Source organism: Sinocyclocheilus anshuiensis, unplaced genomic scaffold (assembly GCF_001515605.1).
Source record: "Sinocyclocheilus anshuiensis isolate Anshui unplaced genomic scaffold, SAMN03320099.WGS_v1.1 scaffold328, whole genome shotgun sequence".
In the NCBI taxonomy this organism is placed as follows: domain Eukaryota; kingdom Metazoa; phylum Chordata; class Actinopteri; order Cypriniformes; family Cyprinidae; genus Sinocyclocheilus; species Sinocyclocheilus anshuiensis.
Genome location: NW_015558621.1, coordinates 495,185 through 511,445, shown reverse-complemented (window position 1 = coordinate 511,445; position 16,261 = coordinate 495,185). Strand labels below are relative to the sequence as shown.

Genomic DNA, 16,261 nt, shown 5'->3' with positions numbered 1-16,261 from the left:
ACCTTATTTTGGTGATTTCAGGAGAAGCATTTTCAGGAAATTATTAGTAGAGATTTGTCTGAGGTTACGACTGTACAGATTGCGATTTCAATTATATTATTGTATATTTGAAATATAGCGAGGTGATGTACTACATTGTCTATATTATATCTGCCTGCTACCTCCCCCGGAAACATTTGCTAATTTAAATATATTATGATATTTATTGTGATAGTATTAAAAATAGTTTATGTCATGATCTCTATCCCATTATTTTTTGTTTATTGTGTTTTTAAATTGAGCTTGTTGAAATTTTAGCGCGCGCGCACCTGACAAGGGTGTATGTTACGTCAGTTACGGTTGCTGCGCAGTTCGTCAGTCAGATCCTCCAACGGGAGGCCCGAGACCAGCTACGCAAAACATTAGCTACTACACCAACGCAGCCTGTCAAAACTCATATCTCTTTATATTTTACATTGACCAAATAGACATATGTCTATCGCATGCATGCGTGCTCTTTATCAGCGAGCAGTTCGCGCAAGTTGACCCGCTTTAACATCAGTCTCATTAGCATGGTTAGCATGCTAACCTTATGACAGAGTGCACTCGACTGTCTTGAGGTGCACCAAACGACAAGAAATCATCACAAACGGTGAGAAATATCAGATATTTCTATGTATACATACATAAGAGGTTAAAGTTAATTAATTTAGCCATCATTAGAAAGAAGGCGGTTTGTTTTTAGCGCGGCTGTTTTAAGTTATACATCAAGCGTTTGTTTACCAATCTAATGATTCGTGGGTGTTTTTTTCTATATAACATTTCATTTGTTTCTCATTTGTTTTCTATTCATTGTTAATATTTCAAATTTGGCCACTCTTTGTTAAAAAAATCAGTTGATACAATATGTTATTGCAGGAGAATGGAGGCGCTATTTGTATGTCGGTAATATAACAGACCCCTAGTCAGGGTCTAGTATCAGTGTTTACATTTTGTTATGCTTGATGGAAAACCGTGATAAAGGGCAACACAGTAGAGGAAATTAAAAGCAAAGATGGGGCATGAAATGGGCACAACCCTTAGGGATTTTTCTTTTGAGAAAAAAACCTGAAACCGTGAATATGATTGGGCTGAGATCACTTTTGCCAACAGGATACAGGCCTCTTCCGTTTTCTTGTTTTGTTTCTGCGTGTGTGTGCATTTGTTTGCCTGAAGGTCTGCTTGTGCTCTTTATTAATATTAGATTATTTCCATGCCAACTGAAAAGACATCAGATGATATCCGTACCCTGTTGACCTAAGTAGTCACAAGATTTAGTACAAATGCCTTTGGGAGATTTTAATTCTTAAATAGTTTAATTAATTTACAATGATTTGTCTGAACAGTATGTTGAGGGGTATGGTTTAAAGATATTAATATTTTACACAGTGCACAGTGTTTTCCACACTGCATTTACCAATGACTGTTTTTATTTCTCAGGCTGTGACGTCACTCAAGGTCATCAGCAGGGGCGCAGTGGATAAGTGCGGTTCTGACACAGAGGAATGAGTCATGACCTCCGTGGTGATTGTAGATGGTGGAGGGAATATATTGGAGTATGTCGCTGGAGATGAGGAAGCTCAGCAGGTGAAGTCCGCATTTGTACAAAATACACCCTCTCATATTAGAATTGCAGCTTAACTAAAATCTACATTAAAAACATTTTAAGGAAACTCAAAGTGTTTGTTTTTTCCCAGGAGGTTTGTCCTGATGGGGTGGAGGCTGACGGAGAGAAGGCCTGCCCTGCAGTGATAGTGGAGCAGGTGAATAGTGCTGATGTGGAGCAGTGTTATGCTGCTCAGGTGTTAGTCTATGATGATCAGAATACCTACCTGGTGCAGGATGTGGCTGAGGAACAGGTTGTGGAGACTGAGTTGCAAGAGATGGCAGCAGGTAAGCAGTAATTCTCACAATTGTTAGAGGGCTGTATTTCCATGCAAGGAAAATGCTGTATTATGCGTTTGCTTGAGAGAGCAATCAGTGAGGTAGTCAAGTTGTAGCACTTGTTTTTTATGTGTGTAACTAAACAATAAACCTAATTCTGAAAACCCAGAAAAACATGACTGCATTGACTTGTTTGAATTACCATGTTTACCACTAAACATGATGGTGATTTTAGAGTCTTTTCCAAATATGCCCTGTATTTTTTAGAGGGCTTAATTTTCTTTTAAGAGCAGGAACAGCTAAACAGGGACATCTTGTGGCGTTTTTGTGGAAGTTATAAAAGATACACATTAGAAAAAAAGCTTCTTGACAGTATAATTTGTGTAGGATTAGTACAATTGAAACACATGGAAAAGGGTAAATAGGTTATGCAAACTTTAATCTGGATGGAAACGATGGTTTTGTATTATTTTTGTTCTGTATTTTGTTTGTATTATTTTGTTTTGTTCTCTGTGCTCAAACATGCGAAATACAACATTGACTGCTCAGAATTCTATTTACCTTTTAAAAACGCAGAAGGGAAGCTTATGTATAGTTGCATTGTCGTCTTTGTAACTGAAGACTGAGAGATATTGGTAATTATTTGTATCATTTTAGAGATTATTGATCGTTTTTATACAGCATGCAGCTGGTATGACTACTCAGTTTCACAGTGTTATCTAAACACCAGTTCGATTTACTCAAAGATAGTAAACAAAAAATACATCACTCGTCACATAAGTGTGTCACGTGATTTGAGGTAACGAGCACTGGGCTCCTGTTGAAGTGAAGGATGCAAAAGAAGCGTTTGACAACCAGGAAGTGAAGAGCAGCTGTCGTCAACCCGTGCGCCAAGTTTAAGTAATACGAAGTAATTTCTTGCTTTTTTTGTTGTAGCGACACTTTTATTCTGTGTTTTTAGAGTAATGTGTGCCATCGGTGTTGTGTATATTCAAAAGTGTTCGTTTACAGTCAGTTGGAGTTATGATTTGTTCTTCGCGGATTGATGCTGATTGTCGGAACCAGGAAGTGTGTTTGTTTTCTTTTTGCGTCTTAGCCACGCTGTCTGTTAAAGTGTTTATAACAGGGTTTACGGCTTAACAGGGGTTTGCGGTAGAGCTTGAGGGTTAACATGTTTTGTAGCCGCCGTTTAATTTTTGTTGGCTTTGATTGTTTGTTTAAATCAGCTAACGGTTCTGCTTTTTACTGATGTCTTTACACGAAGACAACAATTAACAAATTTGTTGCGATATATTTTGAAGGATAACGGGTGCGGGTTTGCTTTTTTACATTAAAAGCGTCATGTAAGAAATCTGAATTGGTTAGCTTTTGGTTTCATGAGACTTTGATGCAAAAAGCGTTGTAAACGTTTGGTTTTATAAACAAGTAACGTTTTGATTTATTGTATTTGATGCAGAGAACTATTCAAGCACTTTCGCTGGGTGCAGTATATCAAATATATGATTAAAAATACGCTTTTCGTTTTCGAAGTTTAGGGCGGAAGTATACTTACAGGCGTTATAGGTCGTTGAGTGACAGGACGCCTGGCCAATGAGCGCTTAGTATTGTTTTGTAAGATGCAGTGTAGCCAATGAACATCGAAATAAACTTTTTTTTTTTCTTTTACCGCCAATTTATTACTTTATGTACTGGAAAATATTTATGAACACAGAATGCTCTTTTAATCAAAAGCAAGCTCAATTTTGATTTCTTGAATCATTTTTTGGTCCTGTAACATCTGTTTTTACATTATAGTCTTAATAAACAGATAGCAAAAGGATTTTTGTTTTAGAACAGAGTATTTAAATGATTGTATATATGCAATTTGTTTGCTTGTTTTTATTGTGCAAGAAAAAAAAACAACTTTTTTCCCCTCTCTCTCTCTCTTAGTGGAGGTCTCTGTGTATGATAAAACTATTGAAGCAGCTGAAGCTCTGCTGCACATGGATTCACCGGCCAGCTTGCAGGGCGATCGCAGCACAGGTGAGATTTACATCTACACATGCACTGCATGCTGTAATACAGGCTAACCTAACAAATTACTACTACTTACTCAGTATATCACATTTGTGTGAAGAGTAAAAATAACAATAGATCTCAATCTGCAGAGGAGCTTTTTTCTGAGGTGGAGGTTGAAGTGAGAACAGAGGATATGGGACCCGTTGCCAAGGATATTGTTGTCCTGCAGGAGACCGATTTACTGAAGAAGAAAAAAAGAGGTGAACCACGCTTTACCCAATACCATGAACTACAGATATGTTTGTGTTGCGTTTATAATTTTGTTCAGTGTGTATATATATATATATTATTATTATTTTTATTTTTTTTATTATTATTTTTTGTTCTTTTCAATAAAATAATGGCGTTTTTTAAGAATTATCATCACATTAGGGTTCGTACGGTCATAAAAAACCTGGAAAAGTCATTGAACAGCAATTTCCAGGCCTAGAAAGTTTTGTAAAGTTTTTGAAAAGTAATGAAAATCTATTTCACAATTATCTGTATAATAGAATTATGTTTAATCAGATCCTGATAATTTATTTATTTCATATATAAATAAAACAAAAACACAGAATTTGGAAAGAAATAAAACAGAATTTCGGGTGGGGAAATGTATTTCATATGGCCCTATTGTGGTTAAAATTTTACATCTTAAAATCACACCCATCACAATGTTTTTTTGTTGTTTCCAGGACAGTGAGGTTTGCCATGCAGGTTCCTGTACTCATGACAACACGGGGTCAGAAAATCTCCACAGTAACTGTCAACTCTCCCATTGTCCGCTCGCCGATTCTCCCTGCGTCCAACTCCGTCGCTGGGGGTAACAGCGCAGGCAAAGTGGTTCTCCAGGCCGTGCCAACGCTAGTGCCTGCTCAGGGCCAAAGCGGTGAGAGGATCACCTTGCAGCTCATCACCCTTCCCACCATGCCTGGCAAACCCGGCACTCCCATCACTCTGAGTACACTCTCCCCAGTCACCGTGTCTACCAGCAACACCCAAGTCCTGAAGCTCGCCGTCCCCTCCAACATCTCCACGACCGCCTCCACAGCTCCTGTAACTGTGGTGACCTCGCAGCCAGGAGTGACTGTGGTGCCGAACGCACAGCCAGCGATGTCTTTACAGGATGTGACTATTATTAAGGTTGAAACTCCTGAGGTTTCCGTGGATCATACAGTTAACATGGCTGTGGAGAACACACCGAGCACAGAGATGAACCCCACGACCACACTGAGCTGAGCAAACATCAAATATCACTGCATTCACTCACTGGAACCGACATCAATGCTTGTGACACAGATGCAAATAAAACAAGTGATGTGAAGAGTGGCTGTCTCTTATTTGAAACGGATGAAACCAGCACTACAGCTCAGACGCTTGTTCACGCCCAACAATATAACCACCGTGTGTAGCCTGAGCCTGGGTTAGACTTTTCTTTTTTATTTCTTAAATTTATCTATTCAAATCACACTTTGTTATAGCATACCATCTGTGCTGTGATGCTGTAGGAACGAACCTCACTTGGTGCTAAAGACTGAGAGGAAGTCACATGGGTGAAGAGAAACAGCCAAGATTTTGATCACCTGGTAATTTGGAGCATAAAACAATCTGTGCATAGACACAATTGCGGTAGTTAATTATAATAAAACAAACAGCCTTAGGTCAGCTTTTTCCTCCTAAATCATTACTAAAAGTAACTGATTGTGCTTTGTGTAAATATGAGATTTTTTTTTTTTGGTATTTTGTACCAAAAAGTGTTTTTTTTTACAGTTCAAAGGAAACTTTTCTGAAGGACATTCAAATGTTTTTTTTTGTCATTTCAGACTTTTTAAATCATTTTCTTTCTGTGCATTTATCACTGATTTCTGTATCATGCATTCACTGCTTTGTATTTTGCAGATCATTTTTTTCACATGTACAAAAAAGGGAAAGAATGTCTGATACAGTATATTGAATATTCAATATATGATGCGTATATTTTGTTGTATTCTTACCCTAAAGTTGTATCCAAGTAGATTTAAATATAGAGAATTATGCAAACAACTGGTTCTTTTTTTTTTTTTTGTGGATAGAAATGACTCTTTTTAAATGTGAACTTAAAGATCTTTATCCATTCATTACTAAATGACACATGGGAAAATCATGGAGTGTAGGAAACCAGTCTTCATGGCGTGAATTTCAGTTCAATTTCTGTCCATTATGAAACCAAACACAGCCCAAAGATTCTGTACATTCATGCACTCGAACGTTCCCTATACAGTTTGATATTAGATGTTATACTGTAGAGACTTTATTAGTCTCTGTGGAATGTACTAGGATTACTGGAGAGCTTTACTGTGTTGGTAACTTTAAACAAATCCTTAAATCCGTATTTTTGCTAATTGCTCCGAGAGATTCGGACCAGAATAGATTGACTAAAGAATGACAGTCTTTGCATCCGGATCATAAGAGATTTCACCATTAAAGCATGGATTTAGAAGACTGCAAGAAGAATATGTTAACAAAATAAATGTTGATTAAACTGATATAGAAATGAGAGTTGTGTAGATAATAAAAAATTAAAAAAAAACTACACTATGTAACTTTTGACCCTCTAGCAGTTGAAGCATCAAACTACAAGTTACATGCGGAGGAACAGTGTTTTGGTAATTAGGTGAGTTGTGCTTCGGCTCTGTCAGTCTATGCGGATGATTCCGATGGCTTGAGGCACAACGTTGTACTTACTGTTACAGAAGATCCTATGAATGTAATTAAAGGGTTAGTTCACCCAAAAATGAAAATTAGGCTGCGTTTTACTCACCCCCGAGGCATCCTAGGTGTATATGACTTTCTTCTTTCAGACGAATCCAGTCGGAGTTATATAAAAAATTGTCTTTGATCTTTCAAGCTGTTTAATGCCACTCAGCGGGTGTTGCATTGCTTCAGTCCAAAAGAACTTAAATAAAAATTGGCCATCCATAAAACAAAAGTGTCTCACACGGCTCCGGGGGTTGAACAAAGGCCTTCTGTAGCGAATCGATGGATTTTTGTAAGAAAAATATCCATATTCAAAACGCTTATATGGCTCTATTGTTTAGACTTGTAAAAATATTTTTTTATATATAACCTTACAAAAGTTTGGCATGGCTGACATTGGATATAACCATGCCAATTGATTTCAGATAAGGTAAAATGATGGATATTAGTAACTAGTTATTTATAGGCAAATAAATGATAAACAGCCAGTGCACAACAAATAGGATGCTATGCAAAGTATGTTGATTCCTGTTTTATTATGGGCGCTGTAGCTTTTTGCTTGTAAACTCTTCAGTTTGAGGTTAATTTGTTTTGGCTTCAGGGCAAATCCCACTGCTTGTAGCAGTAGCACCCTTACCTTTATTTACAAACGTGACGAATGACGGAAGTATGCCGTTTCCTGCTAAATCTGTCAGACAGCTCTAAAACACAGTGTGTAATGTTTTTATGATGTACTCGCTCATTATTTAAATCTTACTAATTTCAAACAAAAAAAAAGTTTAATGTCATCTTTAATTGCACGGAGTCAAGCTTGTTATCATGTTAAATTTGCCATGAATGTGCAAGACTTCTGATTCATTAGTTTGTTATTAAAGAAAGAGACCACACAATTTAAATAAACTGTGGTGTATTTAGAGATTACTGGTCAATGGCAAACATATCAATGATTACAGTGTTACTAAAAGAAAAAAAAGTATACAGTCAGTATAAATATAAACATCTTTCCACTTGTGGAACCTTTTAATCGAGAATGTGCGTCTTCCTGAGATCATCCTTTAGCACTTAATAAATTACTATATATTGCACAACCTCTGTTTAACAAACAATGAGAGCATAATAATAATTAATCTCCATCAAGGAAAATAATAAGCAAAGAGGTGCATTAAGACCTACATAAGCAGGTAAAAATAGGTGAATAAAATGATACATTCTTTGCAATAATGCATTCTCACATTCAGACATGCGCACACGTACTCTAGGAATGTCCTAAGCTGTTCTGGATCCCTATTGGAGAGCACTAATGATTGACAGCTACATGAACCTATGAGGCTGCTGACTAAATCTTAGGTCACACACCAGTGACAGATGATCAGAGGGATAATGATACGACGGAAGCCGGTCCGGCCCGATCTGCTCTTCGCTCGGTATCTTTAGCACAGCGTCCACCTGGAACGCTCTTTCTGAGTACCAAATGTAGTCCAAGGTAGAGCGGCTCTCTCCGCTGGGCCGGATCTTCCAGCTGGTGTAGGGCGGCTCTGTGTTCCCATCCTCACTTAGATACTTGTAAGCACTATCTAGCCCCAGAGGAGAAGTCATAAAGCGCCTGTACACTTCCTCACTTGGTTCCGCGTTAAAATCCCCACATACCACCAACGGAATACCATCTTCGGTTTCCCCAACCCTAGTCCGGTTTTCATCATCCACCTCCGGGTGCGACTGTGTGGTTAGTTCGCAGAGCTGCTGGAGGAGGTGAGCCCCCTGTGCGCTTCGAAACGCCTCCCAGCCGCTCCGCGCTTTCAAGTGTGTTACTGCCACGCAGAAGACTCGACCTGTGAACCTGCAGCGAAGCGTAGCCACGATAGCAACCTGGTTGGTTTTGAGCAACATGGCAGAGAGTCTGAGGTGAGCGGTGTGGAGCAGCTGGAAGCGACGGCGGTTGAAGAACAGAGCGCAGCCGTCAGGGCCGTTGTTATTGTGAACGTCCAGGCAGGGGGAGCATGGCTTGGGGCAGAAGCTGCTCTGGTAGCCCAAGCTGGCGAGCACAGGCTGGAAGGTGTCAAAGTAGTGGTCCACCTCCTGTAGACACAACACATCTGGCCTATAGGTCAGGATCTCTTCCAGAATGAGATACTTCCTCTCTGACCAGTTCAATGCCTCCATTGGGCAGCGCACAAAACCGTCCTTGCCTTCACCCAGAGCTGCAGATACACAAGAACATTTACGTCACGTTTTGGGCACCATATGGGAGCATTGCAGTGAAAGGTGAAGTGTCTTCAGTTTTATAAACATTAAGCAAGGAGTTTTTAAACTGGGGGCTGGAAGTGGGTGCTAGGACTGCCTCATAAATTCAGAAAAAATACAAATGTAAATACCAACACAATAGGTTAGCTTCAAATATATATTAGATATGTTTAAAGCGATCATTTTAAAATCATACAGAATTTGACTTTACATTCTTTATAAACACTGTCCAGAATTGTATTTTATTATTATTTTATGTATATTATTTTATGTATTTATGTGTACTGCCATTCAAATATGTCATCAGTATGATTTTCTTTTTAATCATTAAATTAATTTTAATTTTAATAAAATTAATTAATTTTTTTTAATTAATACTTTTATACACCAAGAGCACATTCAGTTGATCAAAAATTATTTTTGCACTGTTCTATTTCAAATAAATGCTGTTCTTTTGAACTTTCTATTCATCAAATAATCCTGAAATGCATCGCAATTACCACAAAAAATATTAAGCAGCATAATTGATTTCAACACTGACAATAATAAGTGTTTATTGAGCAGCAAATCAGCATATTAGAATGATTTCTAAATTATCATGTGACACTGACGACTGGAGTAATGGTTGCTGAAAATTCAGCAAAGGAATAAATTACATTTTAAAATATATTGAAATAAAAACAGCTATATAATTCATAATATTACTGTTTTTACTGCATCTTTTATTAAATTTGGAACTTGCAACTTGGTGAGCCTAAGAGACTAATTTCAAAAAAAAAAATGTAAAAATAATAATTTTTAAAAATCTTACAGACCCCAACTTTTAAACGATGGTGTATATTCATGTACTTAATGCTTTTTGGGAAAAGTTTTTAGTTTTTAATTTGCTTTGGCTTTAGTACAGTAGCAATATAAAAGTACATTATTTACTGAGAAAACATAATATCATGCTTATTTTTATTACACAGTAAAAATGGGTATTTATACATGCAAATATATAGCTGCCTTTATATTATAGGAAGGTGGTGGCATTAAAAAGCATAAAACCCCTGGTTTAAGTTACCACCTGTGAATCAACTATGAATCAAACACATGACATAAGCAGACAGACTCTGTACCTTGTGCTAAGATGTTCCACTGCATGACGCGGATGGGTGCGTTCTGCAGTGAGCAGGCTCTGGTCATCATAAAGTCTCGGTGCAGTCGAGGAGGCCGGTTCCTCAAAACCTCCTCGCATTCACGCAACAGCGCATCTGGGTCAGCCTGCTCATACTCGTAGTCATCAGTATCCACATGCGGGTCTGCCAGCGCAGCGTTGCTCAGAGTCTGGGCCAGAGTACTGAAGAGTCTACTACTGCTGCTGCTGCTGCTGCCCATCTGACACACTGCACACACACATCACAAAACATCTTATACACACTCTAGTATAGCTGTACAAGATTTTATAGAACTTTACAGATTCATAATAATTCATCAATGTTTATTATCATAAAATCTTAGTATAGTACAGTAGTATAGGGTATATATATATATATATATATATGAAAAGTTTTCTATGACAGGCCTATAGCATGATATGATGCAGAAACTGCTTGTCACTCACTTGTACATAGTATGAAAGACGACACGACATACTTTCTACAAAACAAACAGCAGCCAATGATATAAATAGTAGCGGTGCAGTACACTGTGTATGAAAATATAAACAGTACTATGACAGCACATGGTAGCTATTTAAAGTGCAGATGAATTAGGTCTGTTTGTTGTTGTTCATAATGTGTATCACTAAAGTATAATTTAAAAAGTAAAACTAGAAACAAAATTATTTGGTTACTATATGATACCTCACAGTGTATTGATCAAATGTTGAAGAGTAAAACTCCTTTTAAAAGCACTGATAAGTTCAGAAGGGACGTGTCTCTGATGCCTCAGCATCTGTCTGGACTTGTTTTGAGTCTTTAGAAGAGGTTTAACTAGATATGAATCACCTATTAACATTCTTGCATGAGTGTGTGCATGTTTCTTGTATACCTTTATAGACAATGTTTGATTAATCTCATTACCCTCTTCAATTTTGATGGACACAGATTTTTGGATGCTAGTTTTACGGCTATGTAAATTATTCATCATGGAAATAGACAATGGGTTAACTGCAGCCATGGAAACTGCTGTGTACTGTCTGTCGTGACTCAACTCAATCTCACAGACACAATATCGAGAACAAACAGTGCTGCAGGAAACACTAAACTCCTTGTGGACAGGAAACAGGAACCTTTATTAGTCCTGTTTGCACTAGAATCACCATTACTAGCTTATACTTGGTGTATAGAAACTTTATACTAACTTGGCTTAGACAGGAATAATAACTCAAATCATGTAGCTTGTTGTGGAGAAGCTTTCTATTACTTTCATAAACAACCCAATTTGACTTAGACTAGTAAACAACCACTTATACCACCCAGAATACTCTAGCAACTGCACAATATACTAAAACCCCCTCAGAAAACATTAGCAACAATCAAAAACAGTAGCATCATGGCAGCAAATTTTGCATTCCTGTCATCTTAATCTTACATTTACATTAATGTTCAAAGATTTATTTATTAAAACAATTAAAAAAGGAGGAGGCAATAAATGTAACAAAAGTAAAGATATTTATGTTGCAAAATTGATGGTTTCGACAAAAAATATTAAGCAGCACAACTGTTACAACATTGAAAATGAAAATAAAAATAAACATGTCTTGAGGAGCAAATCGTCATATTATAATGATTTCTGAAGGAAATTATAATCATTTGACACTGAAGACTGGAATAATGGCTGCTGAAAATTCAGCATTGCTATCACAAAAAAATATATATATATTTTAAAATATATTAAAATAGAAAACAGTTATTTTAAATTGTAATACTATTTCACAATATTACTTTTACTGTATTTTGATCAAATAAATACAGCCTTGCTGAGCTTGAGATGTCTTTCATAAACATTAAAAAAACATTACTGACCTGAAACGTTTGACTGTTTGTGTAAATAAAATGTACATTTAAACAAACACACAATCAAACATTGCAGTTATTCTGATCATTTAAATTTTGACTTAAATGTTTATGCCAGACACACAGCTTTGATTCATTAATCTTACGCATATCATCTGACTCCATCTTGTTCCACCTCCGTTGTCTCCTTTACCTCCTCAAGAATAGTACATCCAAGAACTCTACATCCAGTCTCTCTCTCTCTTTATATTTATGGGTTTGGTTATGTATTTGTCAAGTTGAAAAAGCATAAGTGACAAGTAAAGATTTTATTAATGTAATAGTCAAAGTCAACTGCTGAATACTCAGGGCTGTTCATGGGTAAGGCTAGTCATTGCTTAGTAATCATTTAAACCACACAGCATCCAAACAATTTAAACCAACCGGTTCAGTTTTATAAGTCACATGCAACTCTTGTATCAGCATTAAACAATCATATTTGTCATCTTATCTAAGTAAACTCACCATCTCTAGACATCCACTGTAACTAAATCAATGACTAGTCAGGGTATATGTAGGTCTTATGATCTTAAGAACTTAGATTCACATATTTCTTTAAAAAAAATACCTCTAATTATATCCTTTTCCACTGACTGTCTCCGATGCATGTGATCTAAAGGCACAATCCTCTTCGCTTTGACTCTGAGGGAGTCCAGGACTAATCCAGTGTCCGGTCAGTGGGTTAGTGTACGATGGACAGAGAGAACACAAGCATTCACCCACTGAGCTCGCACGCTTTCGTATGTGAAGATTCTGGGGGCTGCGGATGTGACAGTGACAGTGTGTGTATCTGTGTGTGTGTGTTCCTACACAAAAGGGTTCCTGAATGAACCAGTGTGTCTGTGCTTCCCCTGCCATTCATTCTGAACAATGACTCATTTGAAAATCACGAGAGGGACCCAATGCATGCCTGCACACACACACGGTTATGCACGGTGAAGAAACACTTCAGCTCTAATTTAATATATGGTTTGAGGAAGACAGTGTGGCTAATTAGTCTGAAATGTAATAAGCTCACAATTTTAAAATTGTTGGCATTAGTTCATTCATTACATATATCATGACAACGAGGACTGGAGCAATGGCTGCTGAAAATTCAGCTTTGCCATCACAGGATTAAATTACATAAAATATATTAAAATAGAAAACAGTTATTTTAACTGCCTTGGTGAACATAAGAGTCTTCTTTCTTACAGATCCTAAACTATAAAATATTTAAAATATTAAAATAATTGTATGTAATTAAAATACATAAATAAACAATGAACAATAGTATATTTACAAATAAACTTTTACCTAGATTAATAAATGCTGTAAGAAATGTTGTTCATTGTTACCTAAAATTATATATATACTGCATTAATAACTTAAGAATTATTGTAAAACTTCATATTTGCCTGTCTCTGCATATGACTTGTATGCATACTTCAATCTGATGATGTAAAATTAGGCCTGGTAAAACTATCAAATGTGAGAATTAGTTACCAAAGAGTACAAAGCTATTCTCTGATTAAGAGAAATGCTGACAACCTCATTAGGTGAGAAGATGATACACACCAACTATAACCTGAAAACTATATCTTAACACATTTCATTACACCAAATACACAAAATAATGTTCTTTTTAGCAACATCATATGACCCTTTTAATGAAAAGCTACACCTTGGATTAAGGATGTAATCAACATAGACTTTAATGAGGACATGTCCACACTAGTAGTTGATTATTATGGATTTTTCAGTGTTTTCAGATTTTTAAAAATTCTGCCTTTGGATCATGTCAATATTAAATACTTGATTACATCCTTGCTGTGGATATATTTTTGCAGGCATTTACTGTCTTCTTGAGGGTATTAATACTATTATAAATCCAAATTTTACAATTTGCAATCGGCAAAATACTAGTTCTTCACTGTTAATACCCCAGCAATTACTGGAGCTGCTTTTATTATTTGCTTATTCAGTCTAACTTACATAACATCACTGTTGCCAGACCATGTCCTGTTCCAGGTCAAATTCCTTACAGAAGAGCAGTCCTGCAGGGGGATCTGTTCACACACAGCTGGAATCACTTCCACTGTACAGAGTTTTATCTGTTCGCTGGTTAACAAAACCTTGTTGATTTAAAGTATCATGTGTTTGTCGCTTTCCATCTTTTCATTAGCTGATCACAGGCACATACATGCATATTCTGTCCTTTCTGCTTAATATTACAAGGCAACTGCACAGATGATGCAGAGGACGAGTTTGATAAATCTAACAAGAGAGCATATCTCACTCAGATAACCTAGAAAAACTTGTTCAGTTTGGGGATTGAACTGTTAGGGGCTGTTTAAAGGATACTGTTCACTGACCTTCAGCAGGACTATCAAGTTACATTGAAGGCACACTAGAATAGATCTAAGTAGAGAACACCAAACTAACCCAAGCAAACAATATTAAGAAAAACAAAATATAATAATAATGTAACAACATTATATACCAAACTTCCTTCAGAATTGTAACATTTTCACAAGACAAAAGAGTATGAAAATGTAAAGACTTTTTTTTTTCTTAATCTTACTAAAACGTTTAAACAATTAAAAATAATTTTTGGTAACTGAAATAAAATATAAATATTAGATGAAGTACTAAAATGACTAAAGCTGAAATAAAAATAAATTCAAGCTGAATAGAAATGTTAACAAAAAACTAAAGAATGACGAATGCACATAACTTCAACTCAAATTAGAATGAAAAATAAAAATATGAAAATAAAGCTAATTCAAAATGAATACTATAATAGTATAAATAATACTAAAATAATACTGCTTTTGGCCACAGATTTGTTCTAGAATTCTAAAACAACAAATGCATCTGAATAAAGATCATAAAATGCCTTTTACATTAAAAAAAATCAAACAACACCGTTATTGGGGATTTGCTATGGGAAACTGCAGTATGTTTCCACACCTCAGAGGGTGTATGACACAATCATCGCTCTCCCTCTTACTGTACATGAGTCATCTGTGTTAGAGCACGAGGGACACACTAAGTGATATGATCTCAAATCACATTCTTTACATTTAGACATAAGATTCTCCTCAATCCTCTCACACTGCACCACATAACGTTAAAACCCTAAAAACAGATTAGACTGTCTCAAATCGACGTTGATCGTCAAAGGCGCATTCCAAGTCACCTTCTGTCTAGGAACGGAAAGAATATGGGACGAACTCTTAAATTACCTTGTAAAGAACTGAGCAGAACGGGTGATGAGTTGGACCTTGTTGGAGGAGGATGAACTCGTGAACTCGGAAGACTGCTTTTCTTCAGCGGACCGGACTTCTTTGGATGTGTCCCCAGTGATGAGAGACAGACAGCGGCCAAGTCTCGGTGAAGCAGCGATGAACAGCGCCGGGCCGGATACATTGTTCTTCTTCGATCGACAGTCCTTCGAACCGCAGTTTAAACTGATAAAAGCCAAACTATGGCTTTAAGTATGGCTAAGCAAGAAATAAGTTTACAAACCTATATAACACTTGTAAAAGCCATTTTTGACACTACTTCGACATGTTTCGTTGTCTTTTCAGTGTATGGAAAAATGCCGGTAGAAGTTTCATCATATTCCAGGGTGACACGTCTTGATAGGGGAGTTCAGTAGATTAGGTTTTCATGCACTAACAAAATAGCATAATGTATTAAGATATTCTCTATATGAAATATTACGACTACATTTAGGATTTCAACATTTCAAACTAATCCAAAAAATATGTACAAAAATACAAAAAAGCAACGTTTTCACGCGATGTTCACCTACACAACAATGAATGGTTTAGTCCTACTGTCAAAGGACACCCCGTGCTTTTTCTGAAGTAAAATCCGTACAATGGGAGGGGCTTGGAGCTACTCACGCCAATCAGAGTCGAACGTTCTAAGACGTATGGAAATTGTAATATTTCGTCATCATTGACGTACATAGTACGATTTTCAGAGCGCATAAGCACATTCCATATTTGGTGACATGATTTTCTAGGAATACTCTTGGTATAAGAAGAAATACTCGTAGCCTATTAGAGACATCAGTGGATGAACAGGCAGAATTACAGCTTAAATAAAACGAAAGGCTATCGTTCTGCTAAAATATGCACATTTACATCTGTTCCACCTTTATTTGACCCTCTAACTCTAGCACTTTCTATTCTATTTTAATTCTACTTTATCTATATTTATCTTCTTTTTTGTTTTATTTTTTATTAAAAAAAACAACAACAAAAAACTAACAAACACTAGCTTTCTATTTTTTCTATTCTATCTACTTGTTTTTC

The 16,261-nt window shown here is 36.5% G+C and overlaps 2 protein-coding genes across 2 annotated transcripts; one reads left to right on the top strand and one right to left on the bottom strand.

The window, feature by feature from the left end:
• The first annotated feature begins 318 nt into the window (after positions 1-318).
• Positions 319-5,698, top strand: LOC107680577 (ETS-related transcription factor Elf-2-like). Its single transcript, XM_016476513.1, has 6 exons — positions 319-631; positions 1,459-1,605; positions 1,716-1,911; positions 3,832-3,924; positions 4,050-4,210; positions 4,537-5,698. Exons 2-6 carry the CDS (start codon positions 1,531-1,533, stop codon positions 5,176-5,178), a joined length of 1,167 nt encoding a protein of 388 aa, XP_016331999.1. The 5' UTR covers positions 319-631; positions 1,459-1,530; the 3' UTR covers positions 5,179-5,698.
• Positions 5,699-7,565: 1,867 nt separating this feature from the next.
• Positions 7,566-15,766, bottom strand: LOC107680657 (nocturnin-like). The gene is made up of 3 exons (XM_016476654.1): positions 15,182-15,766; positions 10,035-10,301; positions 7,566-8,873 (listed from the first exon to the last, which is right to left on the bottom strand). Exons 1-3 carry the CDS (start codon positions 15,363-15,365, stop codon positions 7,987-7,989), a joined length of 1,338 nt encoding a protein of 445 aa, XP_016332140.1. The 5' UTR covers positions 15,366-15,766; the 3' UTR covers positions 7,566-7,986.
• Positions 15,767-16,261: the final 495 nt, after the last annotated feature.

Bases quoted from the DNA above. Each gene is read 5' to 3' on its own strand.
- LOC107680577 (XM_016476513.1), top strand. From the start codon at position 1,531: ATGACCTCCGTGGTGATTGTAGATGGTGGAGGGAATATATTGGAGTAT. The intron at 3,925-4,049 runs GTGAGATTTACA...CTCAATCTGCAG, and splicing joins GCAGGGCGATCGCAGCACAG to AGGAGCTTTTTTCTGAGGTG. The intron at 4,211-4,536 runs GTTTATAATTTT...GAAATAAAACAG, and splicing joins TACAGATATGTTTGTGTTGC to AATTTCGGGTGGGGAAATGT.
- LOC107680657 (XM_016476654.1), bottom strand. From the start codon at position 15,365: ATGTATCCGGCCCGGCGCTGTTCATCGCTGCTTCACCGAGACTTGGCC. The intron at 10,302-15,181 runs GTAATTTAAGAG...GTGTGTGTGCAG, and splicing joins TCTGCTCAGTTCTTTACAAG to TGTGTCAGATGGGCAGCAGC. The intron at 8,874-10,034 runs GTACAGAGTCTG...GTGTATCTGCAG, and splicing joins GTGGAACATCTTAGCACAAG to CTCTGGGTGAAGGCAAGGAC.